The sequence below is a fragment of the Ranitomeya variabilis genome, chromosome 4 (assembly GCF_051348905.1).
Source record: "Ranitomeya variabilis isolate aRanVar5 chromosome 4, aRanVar5.hap1, whole genome shotgun sequence".
NCBI classification, from domain to species: Eukaryota; Metazoa; Chordata; class Amphibia; order Anura; family Dendrobatidae; genus Ranitomeya; species Ranitomeya variabilis.
In genome coordinates this window covers 602,682,677-602,700,403 of record NC_135235.1, presented here as the reverse complement: position 1 = coordinate 602,700,403, position 17,727 = coordinate 602,682,677, and the positions used below count along the sequence as shown (strand labels likewise).

Here is a 17,727-nt window from a genome sequence, read left to right as displayed (position 1 = left end):
GATGTACCTGAAATATAAGTTATAATGGGACAATAGTATTTGGAGTGCAGCTCTGGATGTGTTTAGAGTAAAATATATAATGGAACATCAGAATTAGGAATACAGCTCTGGCTGTGACTTTGAGTCAGTGGAAGATAAGTTACAGTTGCTCAGGATTATTTATATTTACTTTATTATTTTATGAGCTTACGTTCCATATCTGACTTCAGTGTCTCTATTTCCTTTGCTGCCCTCCTGAAGGAGGATGATGATGGGCGGCCGTATATATGTGATGGGGTGGAGGGGAGAGGTGTACATTGTGTAACGGTGAATATGGTCTTCCAGATCTATGACATGCTGGTGGAGCTGGGCGAGCTGGACAACACGTACATCATATACACGGCTGACCACGGCTACCACATCGGCCAGTTCGGTCTGGTGAAGGGAAAGTCCATGCCATACGAATTTGACATCCGGGTACCATTCTATATCCGTGGACCAAACGTGGATGCTGGCTACTTGTGAGTGCTTCTCGTCTATGTAAACCGCACAACCAAAACGCACCACAGCAAAGACTCAAAAGGCGCTGAACATGACACGATGGAACAGTAGAATTGTGACTGCAGCTCTCGGTGTGAGTGGAGTATTCATCACTAACCCTGTTTTTTTTTATTTTTATTTTTTTTTGCATCCATCCCCAGGAACCCGCACATTGTGCTCAACATCGACCTCGCCCCAACTATCCTGGACATCGCCGGCCTGGACATTCCCCCGGATATGGACGGGAAGTCAATTCTGAAACTGCTGGACACGGAGAGACCGGTGAATAGGTGAGAGCTCCGTGTGATGCGGGATCATTTATAACATTTAACTCACTGGGACCCCCACCGATCGCAAGAGCAGGGATCTTTTAAAGTGGTCACACAAGCGCACTGCCACTTTGATAGAAATGAGTGGAACGGAGGTGACACATGCGCACTGCCACTATGATAGAAATTAGTGAAATGGAGTGTCACAGATCCCAAAGTGCTGCTACCAATTTGTCACGTACCCACTTCTCAGCATGTGACTTGGGGTTGCGCCTGCACGGTTTAATCTATCTCTCCTCTCTCAGTCCAGAATTCAACCTCTGTCCTATGCTGTAATGGGAGCATAAATTGCACACCGACCCAGGCCACACACCCGCTCATACACGCTGCCACCACTCACAGAATACATGGGCGATGAGTCCCGGAAATATTACTACTACTGTCTCATAAGGCTCACACAGTTCTTTAGAACATGCAAGGTTCAACTTGCTAAAGTTTTGCTTTAATACAAAAGGCACAGTGCTTATAATAAAAAAGGTATAAAAATATGGTAATAAAGAGACATACAAATATGCAAAACAGTTATAAAAATACACAGGAGAAAACTTACCGAAATGTCTAACTTTGTAGTCTGCTTTCTGCTCCCTGAGGGGGGGTGAAAATGTACTGGAACACATCAGCTCGGCTGCCCCCAATATGTGAACAACTTTATATGTATACAAGCCTAATTTATAGAGTTACTCTGCAGGTCAAATTTCTTGACCAGCCTCTCAGGTTAATATAATAATTGCTTGTTTTTGATTGGGCCACGGCCGCTCCCCCAATGAATATATTATTTTCCTCTGAGATTCCCTGTGTAAAAGTTTTTCACAGATATATAGTGTCAGGCCTTAATTGACATCTTTCTTCAAAGCGCTAGAAGGTGTGAAATGTTTCCCCTTCTTCCTGGTTCCCAGCCAGACCCCCTGTCAAGATTGGAGACAGTAGACTGCCTTCCCAAGATACATATGTTGTGACCTTGTGAGTCCTGCAAGTCTCAGGACAGATGTTAAACTACTGCTGGTTACACATATAAACATATACATATTTCACTACACGGAGGTGACACAAGCGCACTGCCACTCTGATAGAAATGAGTGGAGCGGAGCTGACACAAGCACACTACCACTCTGATAGAAATGAATGGAGCGGAGGTGACACAAGCGCCCTGCCCCTCTGAAGGAAATGAGAGGAGCGGAGGTGACACAAGCACACTGCCACTCTGATAGAAATGAGTGGAGCGGAGGTGACACAAGCACACTGCCACTCTGATAGAAATGAATGGAGCGGAGGTGACACATGCACTAGTGCTGCATTCCCACAGATTGGTGGGGCCCTCAGCGATCTTACCCTCTAGTTAGGTAATAAATGTTATTTTTGGAAGAACTAGTAATGTATGCAATAATTGCGGTTATGTTTGGATGTGTTGTGCGGTGACACAGATCCACCTGGATCAAAGGTCCGTACAAGTCATACAACGTGATGTAACCATGGCAACGGATGTAGGAACCCGCACAGGAGACATTAATTGGCCTCCTTCCTGGCATTGCTGCCACGTCTGATGAGCAACACTCTCTCTCTGCACATTATCAGCATATTTGGGAATCTTCGCATCTTTGCGCCGGCTGTCACCGGATACTCCACAGTGGCATCCCCATATAAAAGAAGGGTGATTGTATAAATAGCGCACGCCGTGGCTGTCGCTGTGCCCATCACTGCGCCAAATCATCGCCTTGTTGGGGTGTGATAGATTTCTTTTTATTTCAGGTTTCAAGTTCAGAAAAAAGTGAAAGTCTGGAGAGATTCATTTCTGGTGGAGCGGGGGTAAGTGCTCCTGCGCCTACAGGGGAAGAGTGGGGAACCTGCACCTGCTCTTACGTCACCTCTTGAGACCTGTATGTATGTGCCGTCCTCTGCCATCATTGTATAAATGCTGAATAGTGACCCCGGCTATATTGTATTACACAAATATATATAATTACAGAAAATTGCTACATAAGAGGGAGGCAGACAAGATTGATCCACAAGAGGAGAACTTCCTGCCCAAGTATCAGCGCGTCAAAGACTTGTGTCAGCGAGCGGAGTATCAGACGGCCTGCGAGCAGCTGGGGCAGGTGAGGAATATGTGATACCCTACAGGAAAAAGCGCAGGTCAGTAGTGACATCTGGTGGTGTCTGCTGGAGTTACAGCTCAAATGGCATTGCTCAGTCGGGACGGAGCCAAATCAGAGAATCCAACATCTCTCGGACCTATTCCCAGCTGTAGAAAAGCGAGAAACTGCTAAATATTACACCGAACAACCAACATAGAATCAGTACAGGATAAGTAACGTACAGGGACTCCACCAGCAGAATAGTGAGTGCAGCTCTGGAGTATAATGAGTATAATACAGGATGTAACTCAGGATCAGTACAGGATAAGTAATGTAATGTATGTACACAGGGTCTCCACCAGCAGAATAGTGAGCGCAGCTCTGGAGTATAATACAGGATGTAACTCAGGATCAGTACAGGATCAGTAATGTAATGTATGTACACAGGGTCTCCACCAGCAGAATAGTGAGCGCAGCTCTGGAGTATAATACAGGATGTAACTCAGGATCAGTACAGGATCAGTAATGTAATGTATGTACACAGCGACTCCACCAGCAGAATAGTGAATGCTGCTCTGGAGTATAATACAGGATGTAACTCGGCATCAGTACAGGATTAGTAATGTAATGTCTGTACACAGCGACTCCACCAGCAGAATAGTGAATGCTGCTCTGGAGTATAATACAGGATGTAACTCAGGATCAGTACAGGATAAGTAATGTAATGTATGTACACAGTGACTGCACCAGCAGACTAGTGAGTGCTGCTCTGGAGTATAATACAGGATGTAACTCAGGATCAGTACAGGATAAGTAATGTAATGTATGTACACAGTGACTGCACCAGCAGAATAGTGAGTGCAGCTCTGGAGTATAATACAGCATGTAACTCAGGATCAGTACAGGATAAGTAATGTATGTACACAGTGACTCCACCAGCAGAATAGTGAGTGCAGCTCTGGAGTATAATACAGGATGTAACTCAGGATCAGTACAGGATAAGTAATGCAATGTATGTACACAGTGACTGCACCAGCAGAATAGCGAGTCCAGCTCTGAAGTATAATGTTGGAGGTCACTCACTGATGCTAATGTATGTACCCAGTGGCTCTTCTGTCTGTAGTGTATTACTTGTGTGATGATTCTGTAGATGAATATTTTGTTAGTCATGTGACACTTTTTAAAGTGACAGTTCCTGGATTCAGCCTCATGCTGTGTAATGCTCTTACCTATCCCTTGTTCTTATTTTTTCCTGTCTGCAGAAGTGGCAGTGTGTGGAGGATCCCACAGGAAAGTTACGACTGCATAAGTGTAAGGGGATGGCAAGTCTGTCTGCAGCCCCCGACAGCAAGATGTCCCCCAATCTCATGACCAGTTACTACAACACCAACAGCGATGAATGCAACTGTGACGCCATTGGCTATAAGATGTCTCGACTGGGCCGCACCAAGAAGCTTCTCGCCAAGAAAAGTGAGTCCTGGAGAAGCGGCAGTTTGTGTCCCTGAGTGTGTGAATATGTGCGAAGGTCTCACCAGCACAGTCGCGTGACTGATGGCGCCCCATTCCCCTTATTGCATGGGTTTAGTTCTCTGCGTCAAAAGGCGAGGCGGTGTAATGCCATTTGTTTGTTTTCCTTCATGCTCGTTTTTTTGGGAATGAGAGGCTGAAGGTACAGTGGGTACGAAAAGTATTCAGACCCCTTTACATTTTTCACTCACAATGTTTCATTGCAGCCATATGGTAAATTCAAAAATGTTTTTTTTCTCATTAATGTACACTCTGCTTCCCATCTTGACTGAAAAAAAAAAAACAGAAATGTAGAAATTTTTGCAAATTCATTAAAAAAGAAAAACTGAAATATCAAATGGTCATAAGTATTCAGACCCTTGGCTCAGTATTGAGTAGAAGCTCCCTTTTCAGCTAGTACAGCCATGAGTCTTCTTGGGAATGATGCAACAAGTTTTTCACACCTGGATTTGGGGATCCTCTGCCATTCTTCCTTGCAGATCCTCTCCAGTTCCGTCAGGTTGGATGGTGAACGTTGGTGGACAGCCATTTTCAGGTCTCTCCAGAGATGCTCAATTGGGTTTAGGTCAGGGCTCTGGCTGGGCCAGTCAAGAATTGTCAGAGTTGTTCTGAAGCCACTCCTTTGTTATTTTAGCTGTGTGCTTAGGGTCATTGTCTTGTTGAAAGGTGAACCTTCGGCCAAGTCTGAGGTCCAGAGCACTCTGGAATAGGTTTTCATCCAGGATATCTCTGTACTTGGCCACATTCATGTTTCCTTTAATGGCAACCAGTCGTCCTGTCCCTGCAGCTGAAAAACCCCCCCATAGCATGATGCTGCCACCACGTTTCACTGTTGGGATTGTATTGGGCAGGTGATGAGTAGTGCCTGGTTTTCTCCACACATACTGCTTAATATCATCACCAAAAAGGGCTATCTTCATCTCATCAGACCAGAGAACCTTATTTCTCATAGACTGGGAGTCCGTCATGTGTTTTTTTTTTTTTTTTAATCATGTATTTTTTATTAAAGCATATGAAACGCCATTAACACAGTCCAATACAATTTCCAGACAAATACCGTACGTTAGATACATGACCTGATAATACATTTTCATTTTACTAAACACCCTTACCCCCTAACCAACCATCCTCTCCCTCCCCCCAATCTCTTGCCCATTATCCAATACAACCATCTAACAACATCACCTCTTGAGAAAAGATGATAAGCTTTACAAAAACACGCCTGTACATGTAGGAGTCCCCCCAGAAACAACTAAATGACACCCATTCTACATTGCAGTAACTCAGCAGACGCCACACCTGGGTAATCCATCCATCCACCCCACACATTTTCAAATTTTGTATTCTGACTCCTCTTACTGTATATGTTTCTTTCCATAAGGACAATACAATTTATCGTGTTGATGAATTCCTTTTTCCCTGGCGGTTTTTCATCCAACCAATGCATTGCGATAAGCTTTCTCGCAGCATACAACGATCTTGCGATAGTCAGCCTTCCACATTCATCCGTCTTCATGTGTTTTTTAGCAAACTCTATGCAGGCTTTCATATGTTTTGCACTGAGGAGAGGCTTCCGTCGGGCCACTCTGCCATAAAGGCCCGACTGGTGGAGGGCTGCAGTGATAGTTGACTTTGTGGAACTTTCTCCCATCTCCCTACTGCATCTCTGGATCTTGGGTTTCTTCTTTACCTCTGTCACCAAGGCTCTTCTCCCACGATTGCTCAGTTTGACTGGATGGCCAGGTGTTGGAAGACTTCTGGTGGTCCCAAACTTCTTCCATTTAAGGATTATGGAGGTCACTGTGCTCTTAGGAACCTTGAGTAGTGCAGAAATTCTTTTGTAACCTTGGCCAGATCTGCGCCTTGTCACAATTCTGTCTCTGAGCTCCTTGGCCAGTTCCTTTGACCTCATGATTCTCATTTGGTCTGACATGCACTGTGAGCTGTGAGGTCTTATATAGACAGGTGTGTGCCTTTCCAAATCAAGTCCTATCAGTTTAATTAAACACAGCTGGACTCCAATGAAGGAGTAGAACCGTCTCAAGGAGGATCACAAGGAAATGGACAGCATGTGACTTAAATATGAGTGTCTGAGCAAAGAGACTGAATACTTATGACCATGTGATATTTCAGTTTTTCTTTTTTATTAAATTTGCAAACATTTCTACATTTCTGTTTTTTTTTCAGTCAAGATAGGGTGCAGAGTGTACATTAATGTGAAAAAAAATAACTTTTTTGAATTTACCAAATGGCTGCAATGAAACAGTGAAAAATTTAAAGGGGTCTGAATACTTTCCGTACCCACTGTGTCTTCTGGGGATAGTGGAGCAGATTCCTTCAGGCCTGATTTTCCTCAGCACATACAGTGCAAGTCGCTGTAGGCTTCGTGTCTGTGTCATACAGGTGGTAGATGGAGACAGCATTGCAGTGTTGTCTGTGCGCCATCTGGTGGCTATTCTGTGGTATTACAGGAGCTGAACTGTAGTCACAGGGTAGTTGCCCTTTATTTTTTTTATTCTCCATTTTGACCTCAGTGCTTTTCTTCTGTTGCAGAGTACAAGGCCAATTACATGAGGAACCGCTCCGTCCGTTCTGTGTCCATTGAAGTGTCAGGGGATGTCATTAATATGGACATAGAGCAGGAATATGAACCTGTGCTGAGGAGGAACTTGACCAAGCGTCAGCTGCCTGAACCCGAAGACAACGATGGTGATGAGGATAAGGACGCCGATGACTTTAGTGGCACTGGAGGAATCACAAATGAACTGGTTGTTCCTAGTGCTGTGAAAGTGACTCACAGGTGAGAGGTCTGGGGTCAGGATCACTGCAGCCATAGGTATGGTCGGGCAGCAGTGTCTCCCTCTACATAATGTCCCATCCCATACACAGGTGCCATATCCTTCCTAATGACACTGTGAAATGCGACCTGGATCTATACAAGTCTCTACAGGCCTGGAAGGATCACAAGCTGCACATCGACCATGAGGTGAGCGGTGCAATCCTCCATAACTGCAGACCCTACAAACTTCTAGATCTATCTATAAAGCTCTATGTGGAGCTTATAACCCCGACTCCAATATACAAGTCACATATTAAACACCTCTCTATAAACAGCGGAGTCACTGTGCACATACAGCGCGTTATATATCCTGTATTATACTCCAGAGTTGCACTCACTATTCTGCTGGTGAAGTTACTGTGTACATACATTACATTACTTATCCTTTACTGATCCTGAGTTACTTCCTATATTATACACCAGAGCTGCACTCACTATTCTACTGGTGCAGTCACTGTGTACATACATTACATTACTTATCCTTTACTGATCCTGAGTTACTTCCTATATTATACACCAGAGCTGCACTCACTATTCTACTGGTGCAGTCACTGTGTACATACATTACATTACTTATCCTTTACTGATCCTGAGTTACATCCTGTATTATACTCCAGAGCTGCACTCACTAGTCTGCTGGTGCAGTCACTGTGTACATACATTACATTACTTATCCTGTACTGATCCTGAGTTACATCCTGTATTATACTCCAGAGCTGCACTCATTATTCTGCTGGTGGAGTCACTGTGTACATACATTACATTACTTATCCTGTACTGATCCTGAATTACATCCTGTATTATACTCCAGAGCTGCACTCACTATTCTGCTGGTGAAGTTACTGTGTACATACATTACATTACTTATCCTTTACTGATCCTGAGTTACTTCCTATATTATACACCAGAGCTGCACTCACTATTCTACTGGTGCAGTCACTGTGTACATACATTACATTACTTATCCTTTACTGATCCTGAGTTACTTCCTATATTATACACCAGAGCTGCACTCACTATTCTACTGGTGCAGTCACTGTGTACATACATTACTTATCCTGTACTGATCCTGAGTTACATCCTGTATTATACTCCAGAGCTGCACTCACTATTCTGCTGGTGAAGTTACTGTGTACATACATTACATTACTTATCCTTTACTGATCCTGAGTTACTTCCTATATTATACACCAGAGCTGCACTCACTATTCTACTGGTGCAGTCACTGTGTACATACATTACATTACTTATCCTTTACTGATCCTGAGTTACTTCCTATATTATACACCAGAGCTGCACTCACTATTTCACTGTGTACATACATTACTTATCCTGTACTGATCCTGAGTTGCATCCTGTACTATATAACTCAGAATCAGTACAGGATAAGTAATGTAATGTATGTAAAGAGTGACTGCTCCAGCAGAATAGTGAGTGCAGCTCTGGAGTATAATACAGGAGATAACTCAGAATCCGTACAGGATAAGTAATGTATGTACAGAGTGACTGCTCCAGCAGAATAATGAATGCAGCTCTGGAGTATAATACAGGACATAACTCGGTATAAGTAATGTATAGTTATATGAAAAAGTTTGGGCACCCCTATTAATCTTAAACTTAATGTTTTCTAAAAATTGTTTTTTTTTGCAACAGCTATTTCAGTTTCATATATCTAATAACTGTTGGACACAGTAATGTTTCTGCCTTGAAATGAGGTTTATTGTACTAACAGAAAATGTGCAATCTGCATTCAAACAAAATTTGACAGGTGCATAAGTATGGGCACCCTTATCATTTTGTTGTTTTAAATACTCCTACCTACTTTTTACTGACTTACTAAAGCACTTTTTTTGGTTTTGTAACCTCATTGAGCTTTGAACTTCATAGCCAGGTGTATGCAATCATGAGAAAAGCTACTTAAAGTGGCCACTTGCAAGTTGTTCTCCTGTTTGAATCTCCTCTGAAGAGTGGCATCATGGGCTCCTCAAAACAACTGTCAAATGATCTGAAAACAGATTATTCAACTCTCCCTCAGAGTAGTGGTCATATACTGGCCCCCAGGCTCGCCCACCCACTTCCTGGACCATTTCTCTGCCTGGCTGCCACACTTCATGTCCTCAGAACTCCCAATCCTTATCCTGGGAGATTTCAACATCCCCATAAACAGCCCCACTTCTACATCTGCATCCCAGCTTCTATCACTAACCACTTTGCTCGGCCTCTCACAGCTCTCAACCTCTGAGACACACAAGGACAGCCTTGACCTGGTCTTTGTCCGGCTGTGTCCAATCTCCTACCTAAATAACTTACCGCTTCCCCTCTCTGACCACAACATTCTCTCCTTCATGCTCACAAATCCTCGCTCACCCCAGCACCCTCCTACCTACCATTCAGTCAGAAATCTACAAACCATTAACCCTCATACACTTTCAGACTCCTTACACTCATCACTGTCCCCAATCTCCTCTTTTTCCTGTCCTGATCTGGCGGTACATCACTACAATGACACTCTTAGAAGCACCCTAGACCAACTAGCTCCCCTCACCCTCAGAACCTCCAAAGACAGAGTAAAACAGGCCTGGCTCACATCGCAAACCCGATTTCTCCAGCGATGCTCTAGGAGTGCTGAACGCTTATGGAGGAAAACTCACACCCCAGAAGACTTCATACACTTCAAATTTATGTTCAAAACCTATAACTCTGCCCTTCACATCGCCAAACAGACCTACTTCACCACTCTGATCTCCTCACTATCCAACAACCCCAAGAAACTTTTTGACAGCTTTCACTCCCTCCTCAGGCCAAAAGCTCAAGCCCCTATCACAGACATTTGTGCTGATGACCTGGCCTCCCACTTTATAGAGAAAATAGACAATATCCGTCAGGAAATCCGCTCCCAATCACCATGTTCAGTGACTCCCAATCCATCCCTCCCTGCATCTCCCCTGGCTCACTCTCCGCATTTGATCCCATCACAGAAGAAGTCGTCTCCAGGCTCCTCTCTTCTTCTCGTCCGACTACATGCACTACCGACCCCATTCCTGCACATCTCCTCCAGTCTCTCTCTCCAGTCGTCACTACTCACCTAACTACAATCTTTAATCTCTCACTCTCCTCAGGCATTTTCCCGTTCTCCTTCAAACACTCTATCATTACTCCGTTACTAAAGAAATCCACCCTCGACCCATCCTGCACAAACAACTACAGACGGTCTCCAATCTCCCCTTCATCTCTAAACTCTTGGAGCGCCTAGTCTACTCCCGCCTTACCCGTTACCTCTCCATTCACTCCCTCCTAGACCCTTCACAGTCCGGCTTCCGCCCCCTACACTCGACAAACTGCACTCGTCAAAGTGACCAACGACCTTCTGACAGCAAAATGTAACGGTGACCACTCTGCTCATTCTTCTCGACCTTTCTGCACTGTTGACCACCCTCTCCTACTCTCTAGGCTCCAGTCACTTGGCATTAAGGACACTGCTCTCTCCTGGTTCTCCTCCTATCTTTCTGACCGCTCCTTCAGTGTTCTGTTCTCTGGCTCCACTTCATCTCCTCTTCCATTTCATTGTCGTGGTACCCCAGGGCTCAGTACTTGGCCCCCTTGTCTTCTCCCTCTACACGGCCCCAATTGGACAGACCATCAGCAGATTTGGCTTTCAGTACCATCTTTATGCCGACGACACACAACTATACATGTCATCCCCTGGCCTTACTCCTGCTGTACTACAGAACACCACTGACTATCTGTCCGCAGTCACCAACATCATGTCCGCTCTCTATCTGAAACTCAACCTCTCCAAAACTGAACTTCTTCTGCTCCCACCATCTACTAACCTCCCTAAACCTGACGTTTCCCTCTCCGTGGGTGGCACCATAATAACACCCCGGCAGCAGGCACGCTGTCTGGGTGTTTTGTTTGACTCCGATCTTTCCTTCACATCCCATATACAATCTCTTGCCCGCTCATGCCGCTTACACCTAAAGAACATCTCTAGAATCCGCCCTTTTCTCACTATAGAAACAACAAACACCCTCACTGTCGCCCTGATCCTCTCCCGCCTGGACTACTGCAACTCTCTATTAATTGGCCTCCCCCTCACTCGACTTTCCCCTCTCCAGTCTATCCTTAATGCAGCAGCCAGGGTCGTCTATCTAGCTAATCGTTACTCGGACGCGTCCGCTCTTCGCCAGTCATTACACTGGCTGCCCATTCATTACAGGATACAATTCAAAGTACTTGTTCTCGCCCACAAAGCTCTTCACAGTGCAGCACCCCCTTACATCTCCTCCCTCATTTCTGTCTATCGGCCTAACCGACCTCTGCGCTCTGCAAATGACTTTCGACTAACCTCTGCACTAATCCGTACCTCCCACTCTCAACTCCAAGACTTCTCCCGTGCTGCCCCAATCCTCTGGAATGCTCTACCCCAAGAAATTAGGACCATCCACAATTTGCATAGTTTTAGGCGCTCGCTCAAAACACATTTGTTTAGAGCGGCCTATCATGTTCCCTAATCAGTTATTTTGTTTGAGTGCAGCCCATTCACTACTTCCATCTATCCCCCAATCCCTGAAGATGGCCGGACCATCATTGTAAATACATCATTGTAAATACACACCTGTACTTTGTATCTCCCCCACCTCATTGTAGATTGTAAGCTCTCACGAGCAGGGTCGTCTTGTGTTGCTTTAATTATTGTATTGTTAACATTGTTACTTATGACTGTTGTGTTTGAAGCTGTTAAACTGTAAAGCGCTATGGAATATGTTGGCGCTATATAAATAAAGATTATTATTATTATAGTTCAGGGGAAGGATACAAAAAGCGGTCTCAGAGATTTAACCTGTCAATTTCCACTGTGAGGAACATAGTAAGGAAATGGAAGAACACAGGTACAGTTCTTGTTAAGGCCAGAAGTGGCAGGCCAAGAAAAACATCAGAAAGGCAGAGAAGAAAAATGGTGAGATCAGTCAAGGACAATCCTCAGACCACCTCCAGAGAGCTGCAGCATCAACTTGCTGCAGATGGTGTCACTGTGCATCGGTTAACTATACAACGCACTTTGCACAAGGAGAAGCTGTATGGGAGAGTGATGCAAAGAAGCCATTTCTGCAAGCACGCCACAAACCGAGTCGGCTGAGGTATGCAAAAGCACATTTGGAGAAGCCAATTTCTTTTTGGAAGAAGGTCTGTGGACTGATGAAACCAAGATTGAGTTGTTTGGTCATACAAAAAGGTGTTATGCATGGCGGCAAAAAAACACAGCATTCCAAGAAAAACACTTGCTACCCACAGTAAAATTTGGTGGAGGTTCCATCATGCTTTGGGGCTGTGTGGCCAATGCCGGCACCGGGAATCCTGTTAAAGTTGAGGGATGCATGGATTCCTCTCGGTATCAGCAGATTCTTGACAATAATGTTCATGAATCAGTGACAAAGTTGAAGTTACGCAGGGGATAGATCTTTCAGCAAGACAATGATCCAAAACACCACTCCAAATCTACTCAGGCATTCATGCAGAGGAACAATTACACTGTTCTGGAATGGCCATCCCAGTCCCCAGACCTGAATATCATTGAACATTTGTGGGATCATTTGAAGAGGGCTGTCCATGCTCGGCGACCATCAAACTTAACTGAACTGGAATTGTTTTGTAAAGCGGAATGGTCAAAAATACCTTCATCCAGGAACTCATTAAAAGCTACAGGAAGCGACTACAGGCTGTTATTTTTGCAAAAGGAGGATCTACTAAATATTAATGTCACTTTTCTGGTGAGGTGCCCATACTTATGCACCTGTTAAATTTTGTTTGAATGCAGATTGCACATTTTCTGTTAGTACAATAAACCTCTTTTCAAGGCAGAAACATTGCTGTGTCCAACAGTTATTAGATATATGAAACTGAAATAGCTGTTGCAAAAAAAAACTATTTTTAGAAAACATTAAGCTTAAGATTAATAGGGGTGCCCAAACTTTTTCATATAACTGTATATACACAGTGACTCCACGAGCAGAATAGTGAGTGCAGCTCTGGGGTATAATACAGGATGGAACTCAGGATCTGTACAGGATAAGTAATGTAATGTATGTTCACAGTGACTGCACCAGCAGAATAGTGAGTGCAGCTCTGGAGTATAATACAGGATGTAACTCAGAATCAGTACAGGATAAGTAATGTAATGTATGTACGCAGTGACTGCACCAGCAGAATAGTGAGTGCAGCTCAGGAGCATAATACAGGATGTAACTCAGGATCAGTACAAGATCAGTAATGTAATGTATGTACACAGTGACTCCACCAGCAGAATAGTGAGTGCAGCTGTGGAGTATAATACAGGATGTAACTCGGGACCAGTACAGGATAAGTAATGTATGTACACAGTGACTGCACCAGCAGAATAGTGAGTGCAGCTCTGGGGTATAATACAGGATTGAACTCAGGATATGTACAGGATAAGTAATGTAATGTATGTACACAGTGACTGCACCAGCAGAATAGTGAGTGCGGCTCTGAAGTATAATACAGGGTGCTGTTGGGTACAAGTCAGGGTTCCTTCTACCTCACAGCAAACCTGACATTGTCACCCTTATATTTTAGATTGAGACTTTACAGAATAAGATCAAGAACCTGAGAGAGGTCCGAGGCCACCTGAAGAAGAAGCGTCCGGAGGATTGTGACTGCAGCAAGATCAGGTATCGCCACCTGCACATTCAGTACGACCATGGCGTGAATTAAACCTCCCGGACGTCATGAGACAGTGTGTAATGCTGAATGTCACAGGTACAAATGATTCTTCATATCTGCCTTTCACTGTCTCCTCAGCTATCACTTCAAACACAAGAAGGGGAAGCTGACGAGTGGGAGTCCCCTTATGCACCCCTTTAAGTAAGTGCACCCAGAGGCTGCCTGCAGTGCGTGTAAGTGATGACGAGGGGTCCTGATTGTGAGGTTTGTACCCAGGAAATCGCTGAAAGAACACGACAAGATCTCTCTCCTGCGGGATCAGAGACGCAAGAAGAAACTGCGCAAACTGCTGAAAAGGCTGAAGAACAACGACACGTGCAGCATGCCTGGCCTCACTTGTTTCACCCACGACAACCAGCACTGGCAGACCGCCCCCTTCTGGACATGTAAGGTCCTAGTACTGGGCTCACGCTATAAGGCCCTATCAGGGTAGATGACAGACATTCGTTGGGAAGCCATTTACATAGGGCTGTCCTGTATCTGTGGATGGGTGGGTGTCAGCCCCTCTCCTCACTGTTGCCTCTTCTTCCTCCCATCACAGTGGGGCCATTCTGTGCCTGCACCAGCGCCAACAACAACACTTACTGGTGCCTGAGAACCATTAATGAAACCCACAACTTCCTGTTCTGTGAATTCGCCACTGGCTTCCTGGAGTATTTTGACCTCAACACTGACCCGTATCAGGTAAAAAGCGCCAATGTAACTGCTAACAGAGGACAATAGCGGTCACCCTCATGCATCCATCAGAAGGGGCCACCTATTAACCAGGCTGACTCCTCCTGGACACTTATCTCTTGCAGTTGATTAATGCGGTGAACACTTTGGATCGGGATGTCCTTAACCAGTTACACGTCCAGCTGATGGAGCTGCGCAGCTGTAGAGGCTCCCGACAGTGCAACCCCCGCACGCGGAACGTGGAGCTCGGTAGGTTACTGTTGGAGAACCACAACTCCTAGGATGCTGAGAGGAGTGGTTGTCGTCGTTCTTCCTCCGTCTGCTGCTCTTCTTGGACTTGAGCTCTGCCTAATCTTCATTTTGTACTTGCAGGTCTGAAGGATGAAAGTTTCGAGCAGTTCAAGTAAGTGTCATCCCGATTACGGGTTAAGGGGAGCAATCAGCGGCCGTCACATCTTACATAGTGTTATCCTGGTCTCCTCCACGGGGAAGCTCATGGCTGCCATTATATTGCTCCTAGTTTTGCACATGACCACCTTTTATAGGTGGTCATGTAGCATCTGTTACCTGTGGACAAGGCTTGGAGATCTTCTGTAGTGTGGTGTGTTCCCACTTTTCTTCTTGGTGATGGGTTACCTTCCTCTTTTTTTTTTTTTTTTTCTTCTTCCTTGCTTGAAATCAGACAACTTCAGCGTCGAAAGTGGCCAAAAACGAAGAGACCGTCATCGAAATCCTTGTGAGTCGTGGGACATCACACAGTATATCTTTCCTGTTTAACTGCATGTATGCCGTGTCGGTCACGGGACCGGTTTTTTTAGCCTACTGCTTCGCTATGGGGAGAGTCATGAGCCATGCTTAGATAAAGATAGTGACTGATCTGTTGCAGAAGATGTAAGGCTTCTGTTCTCCGCACATCATGTTCGGACAGATAGCGATATATTCCATAATATCTTCTCCTTCCTGCAGATTCAGGGATTTTTATACACACATTTATCCAATATATTACTTTCTATTAAAGCAGCAATACTAGTTAACAGTCAGAAACATGAATATGGTTTCGGGTCCATGATTAATTAGTGTGTGGGATGGATCGGTTACTGATAAAAAAAAGCTTCAAACCTGCTTAAAGGGGGTTGTGAAGGCTTGGAGCTCATGTCTGCAGTCACTCTATGTGACTGCAGACTTGTGAATCCTCACATCATGCGCACTGTCAGGATTCATGTGCATGCAAGTATATGATTTGCGCTTTCGACCACTTTTAGACTAGACGTGTCCGGCTTCGCTCCATGCACTTGTATTAAATAAGATATCACACGTCTAGTCGACTGCATGTATGCTTGCACTGGAGAATCCTGACAGTGCACACACTGTGTGCTATGAGGATTTACAAGTCTTCAGTCACATAGAATGACTACAGACTTGAGCTCCAAGCCTGGACAGCTCCTATAACTTTAGACTATAGCTACATAAAGCTCTTCTTGAAGAGACCACTAGGGGGAGCTCACTGCATACAAATCAGATTTCAGGAAGATGTGTATCAATCTGTATGCACTGAGCTCCCCCTAGTGGTGACTTTAGTTAGAATGTCATCATACCTCTATGGCAGAAGGAGGTAATTTGGAGTATTTGGAGCCATGTAATGGGGTAGAGTTTTAGTTATCTGAGATATATTTTTATATAATATTGTAATATATTTATATATGCGGAATTAATTAATCAATGCCGTATTTTAAGCCTAAAAAGTACAGTACCTGAATTTAGGATTGGAAGCTTATACATCCATGCGCTATCCTTACCTAAATAAGCCCCTGTCTCGTTGCTTTGCTGCCTGTATGCCGATTATGAGGCCGGGGAGGGGATGTGGCGCTCCGCGCTCTGACCCTGTCTGTTCTGTGTTCTGCAGAGACCAGTTATGGGAGGGCTGGGAAGGATAACTCTCCTTCTAGAAGACTCTTCCTATGAACTTGAAGCATTGTTAATACTTGGAAGACTTTCTTCAGGATTCCTGGACTGTGAGCCCTGCCAGTAGATAGTCTGTGGAGGACACACGTGACTAATCACCTACCCGAGGTGCAGATTCCTCTATAAAAACTCCACTTTTGCACCAGTAATTTTTTGTTTTTCGCCTCATACATTCCTGTTGCCGGACCTGTTAGAAGATCCTACAAACGCCACTATAATGCCGGGAGTTGTCGAGACGTCCAGGACCGTGCATTCACCAGTGTAGGCGATACCTGACCTCTTCGGCAAAAGAACTTGGGTGGTAGGGGGACAATGATACTACAGCTCGGGATGGGAGCGGACCCCCATAACACAGCCAGACATTATGTAAATAGCCGCCAACACTTGGCTACAACGAGATACCACAGGATTAAAACGCAAAGAGACTTCACCCGTGATTCAGTGGTTAATTCTTGATACATAATAAAGTTTCATAACTGATTGATTTTTACCTGATGGTGATCGGTATAGGCCACAATCGGCTTTGTCACACCCCACACTGTCCAATAGGAAAGATGCGCAAAAGTCGTGCCGCAGTTTGGAAATCGCTGCTAATATTTGCAGGATGAGATTCTATTACAGCAAACTCTGAGATTCTGTTACATGGTACCTGCAGTGCAAAGAATGGAGGTCTCTGGGAGAATCCATGTAAAAATACAGCCAAAAAAAAAATAATTGTCCACAAATTTTTTTATTCCGTAAATATGTGTACTGTAAATGCATTAATATACTTAATGATCGACACCCTCCTCAGTTTCCAGCGCCACTCCTCTTTTGAGACTGAAATCCTGATGAGCTGGCTCACACTGTGCTCTGCGAGAGTCAGAAGTGGCTTTCAAAGTGTAAGTCTATGGAGCATCCATACGAGCTTCCATAGATTTACACTGACATTCCGACTCACTGGATTACATAGGGCTTGTGTGTGAGCCGGAAGTCGCTCACAGTCACCTGACTGGGTTTGGACACCAAATAAGACTGGTGATTGGTGAGCATATTGCTGCACTAGCACCACATTATTTAT

General features: G+C 44.6%; 1 protein-coding gene across 12 annotated transcripts in view; it reads left to right on the top strand.

Moving 5' to 3' along the window:
• The window catches only part of SULF2 (sulfatase 2), a 106,792-nt gene extending 89,645 nt beyond the window's left edge, over positions 1 to 17,147 (top strand). For 7 of the 12 annotated variants that reach the window (XM_077253281.1, XM_077253285.1, XM_077253284.1 and 4 more), the window contains 15 exons: positions 325 to 500; positions 681 to 809; positions 2,595 to 2,651; positions 2,812 to 2,941; positions 4,183 to 4,390; positions 7,001 to 7,247; positions 7,337 to 7,433; positions 13,884 to 13,978; positions 14,109 to 14,171; positions 14,247 to 14,416; positions 14,572 to 14,714; positions 14,831 to 14,954; positions 15,078 to 15,108; positions 15,388 to 15,441; positions 16,609 to 17,147. In XM_077253281.1, coding sequence (XP_077109396.1) covers positions 325 to 500; positions 681 to 809; positions 2,595 to 2,651; positions 2,812 to 2,941; positions 4,183 to 4,390; positions 7,001 to 7,247; positions 7,337 to 7,433; positions 13,884 to 13,978; positions 14,109 to 14,171; positions 14,247 to 14,416; positions 14,572 to 14,714; positions 14,831 to 14,954; positions 15,078 to 15,108; positions 15,388 to 15,441; positions 16,609 to 16,639 — 1,755 coding nt within the window. In that variant the 3' untranslated portion in view covers positions 16,640 to 17,147. The remainder of the gene's footprint in view (positions 1 to 324; positions 501 to 680; positions 810 to 2,594; positions 2,652 to 2,811; positions 2,942 to 4,182; positions 4,391 to 7,000; positions 7,248 to 7,336; positions 7,434 to 13,883; positions 13,979 to 14,108; positions 14,172 to 14,246; positions 14,417 to 14,571; positions 14,715 to 14,830; positions 14,955 to 15,077; positions 15,109 to 15,387; positions 15,442 to 16,608) is intronic. The other 5 variants (XM_077253291.1, XM_077253290.1, XM_077253292.1 and 2 more) reach the window with 1 other exon arrangement.
• The last annotated feature ends 580 nt before the right edge of the window (positions 17,148 to 17,727 follow it).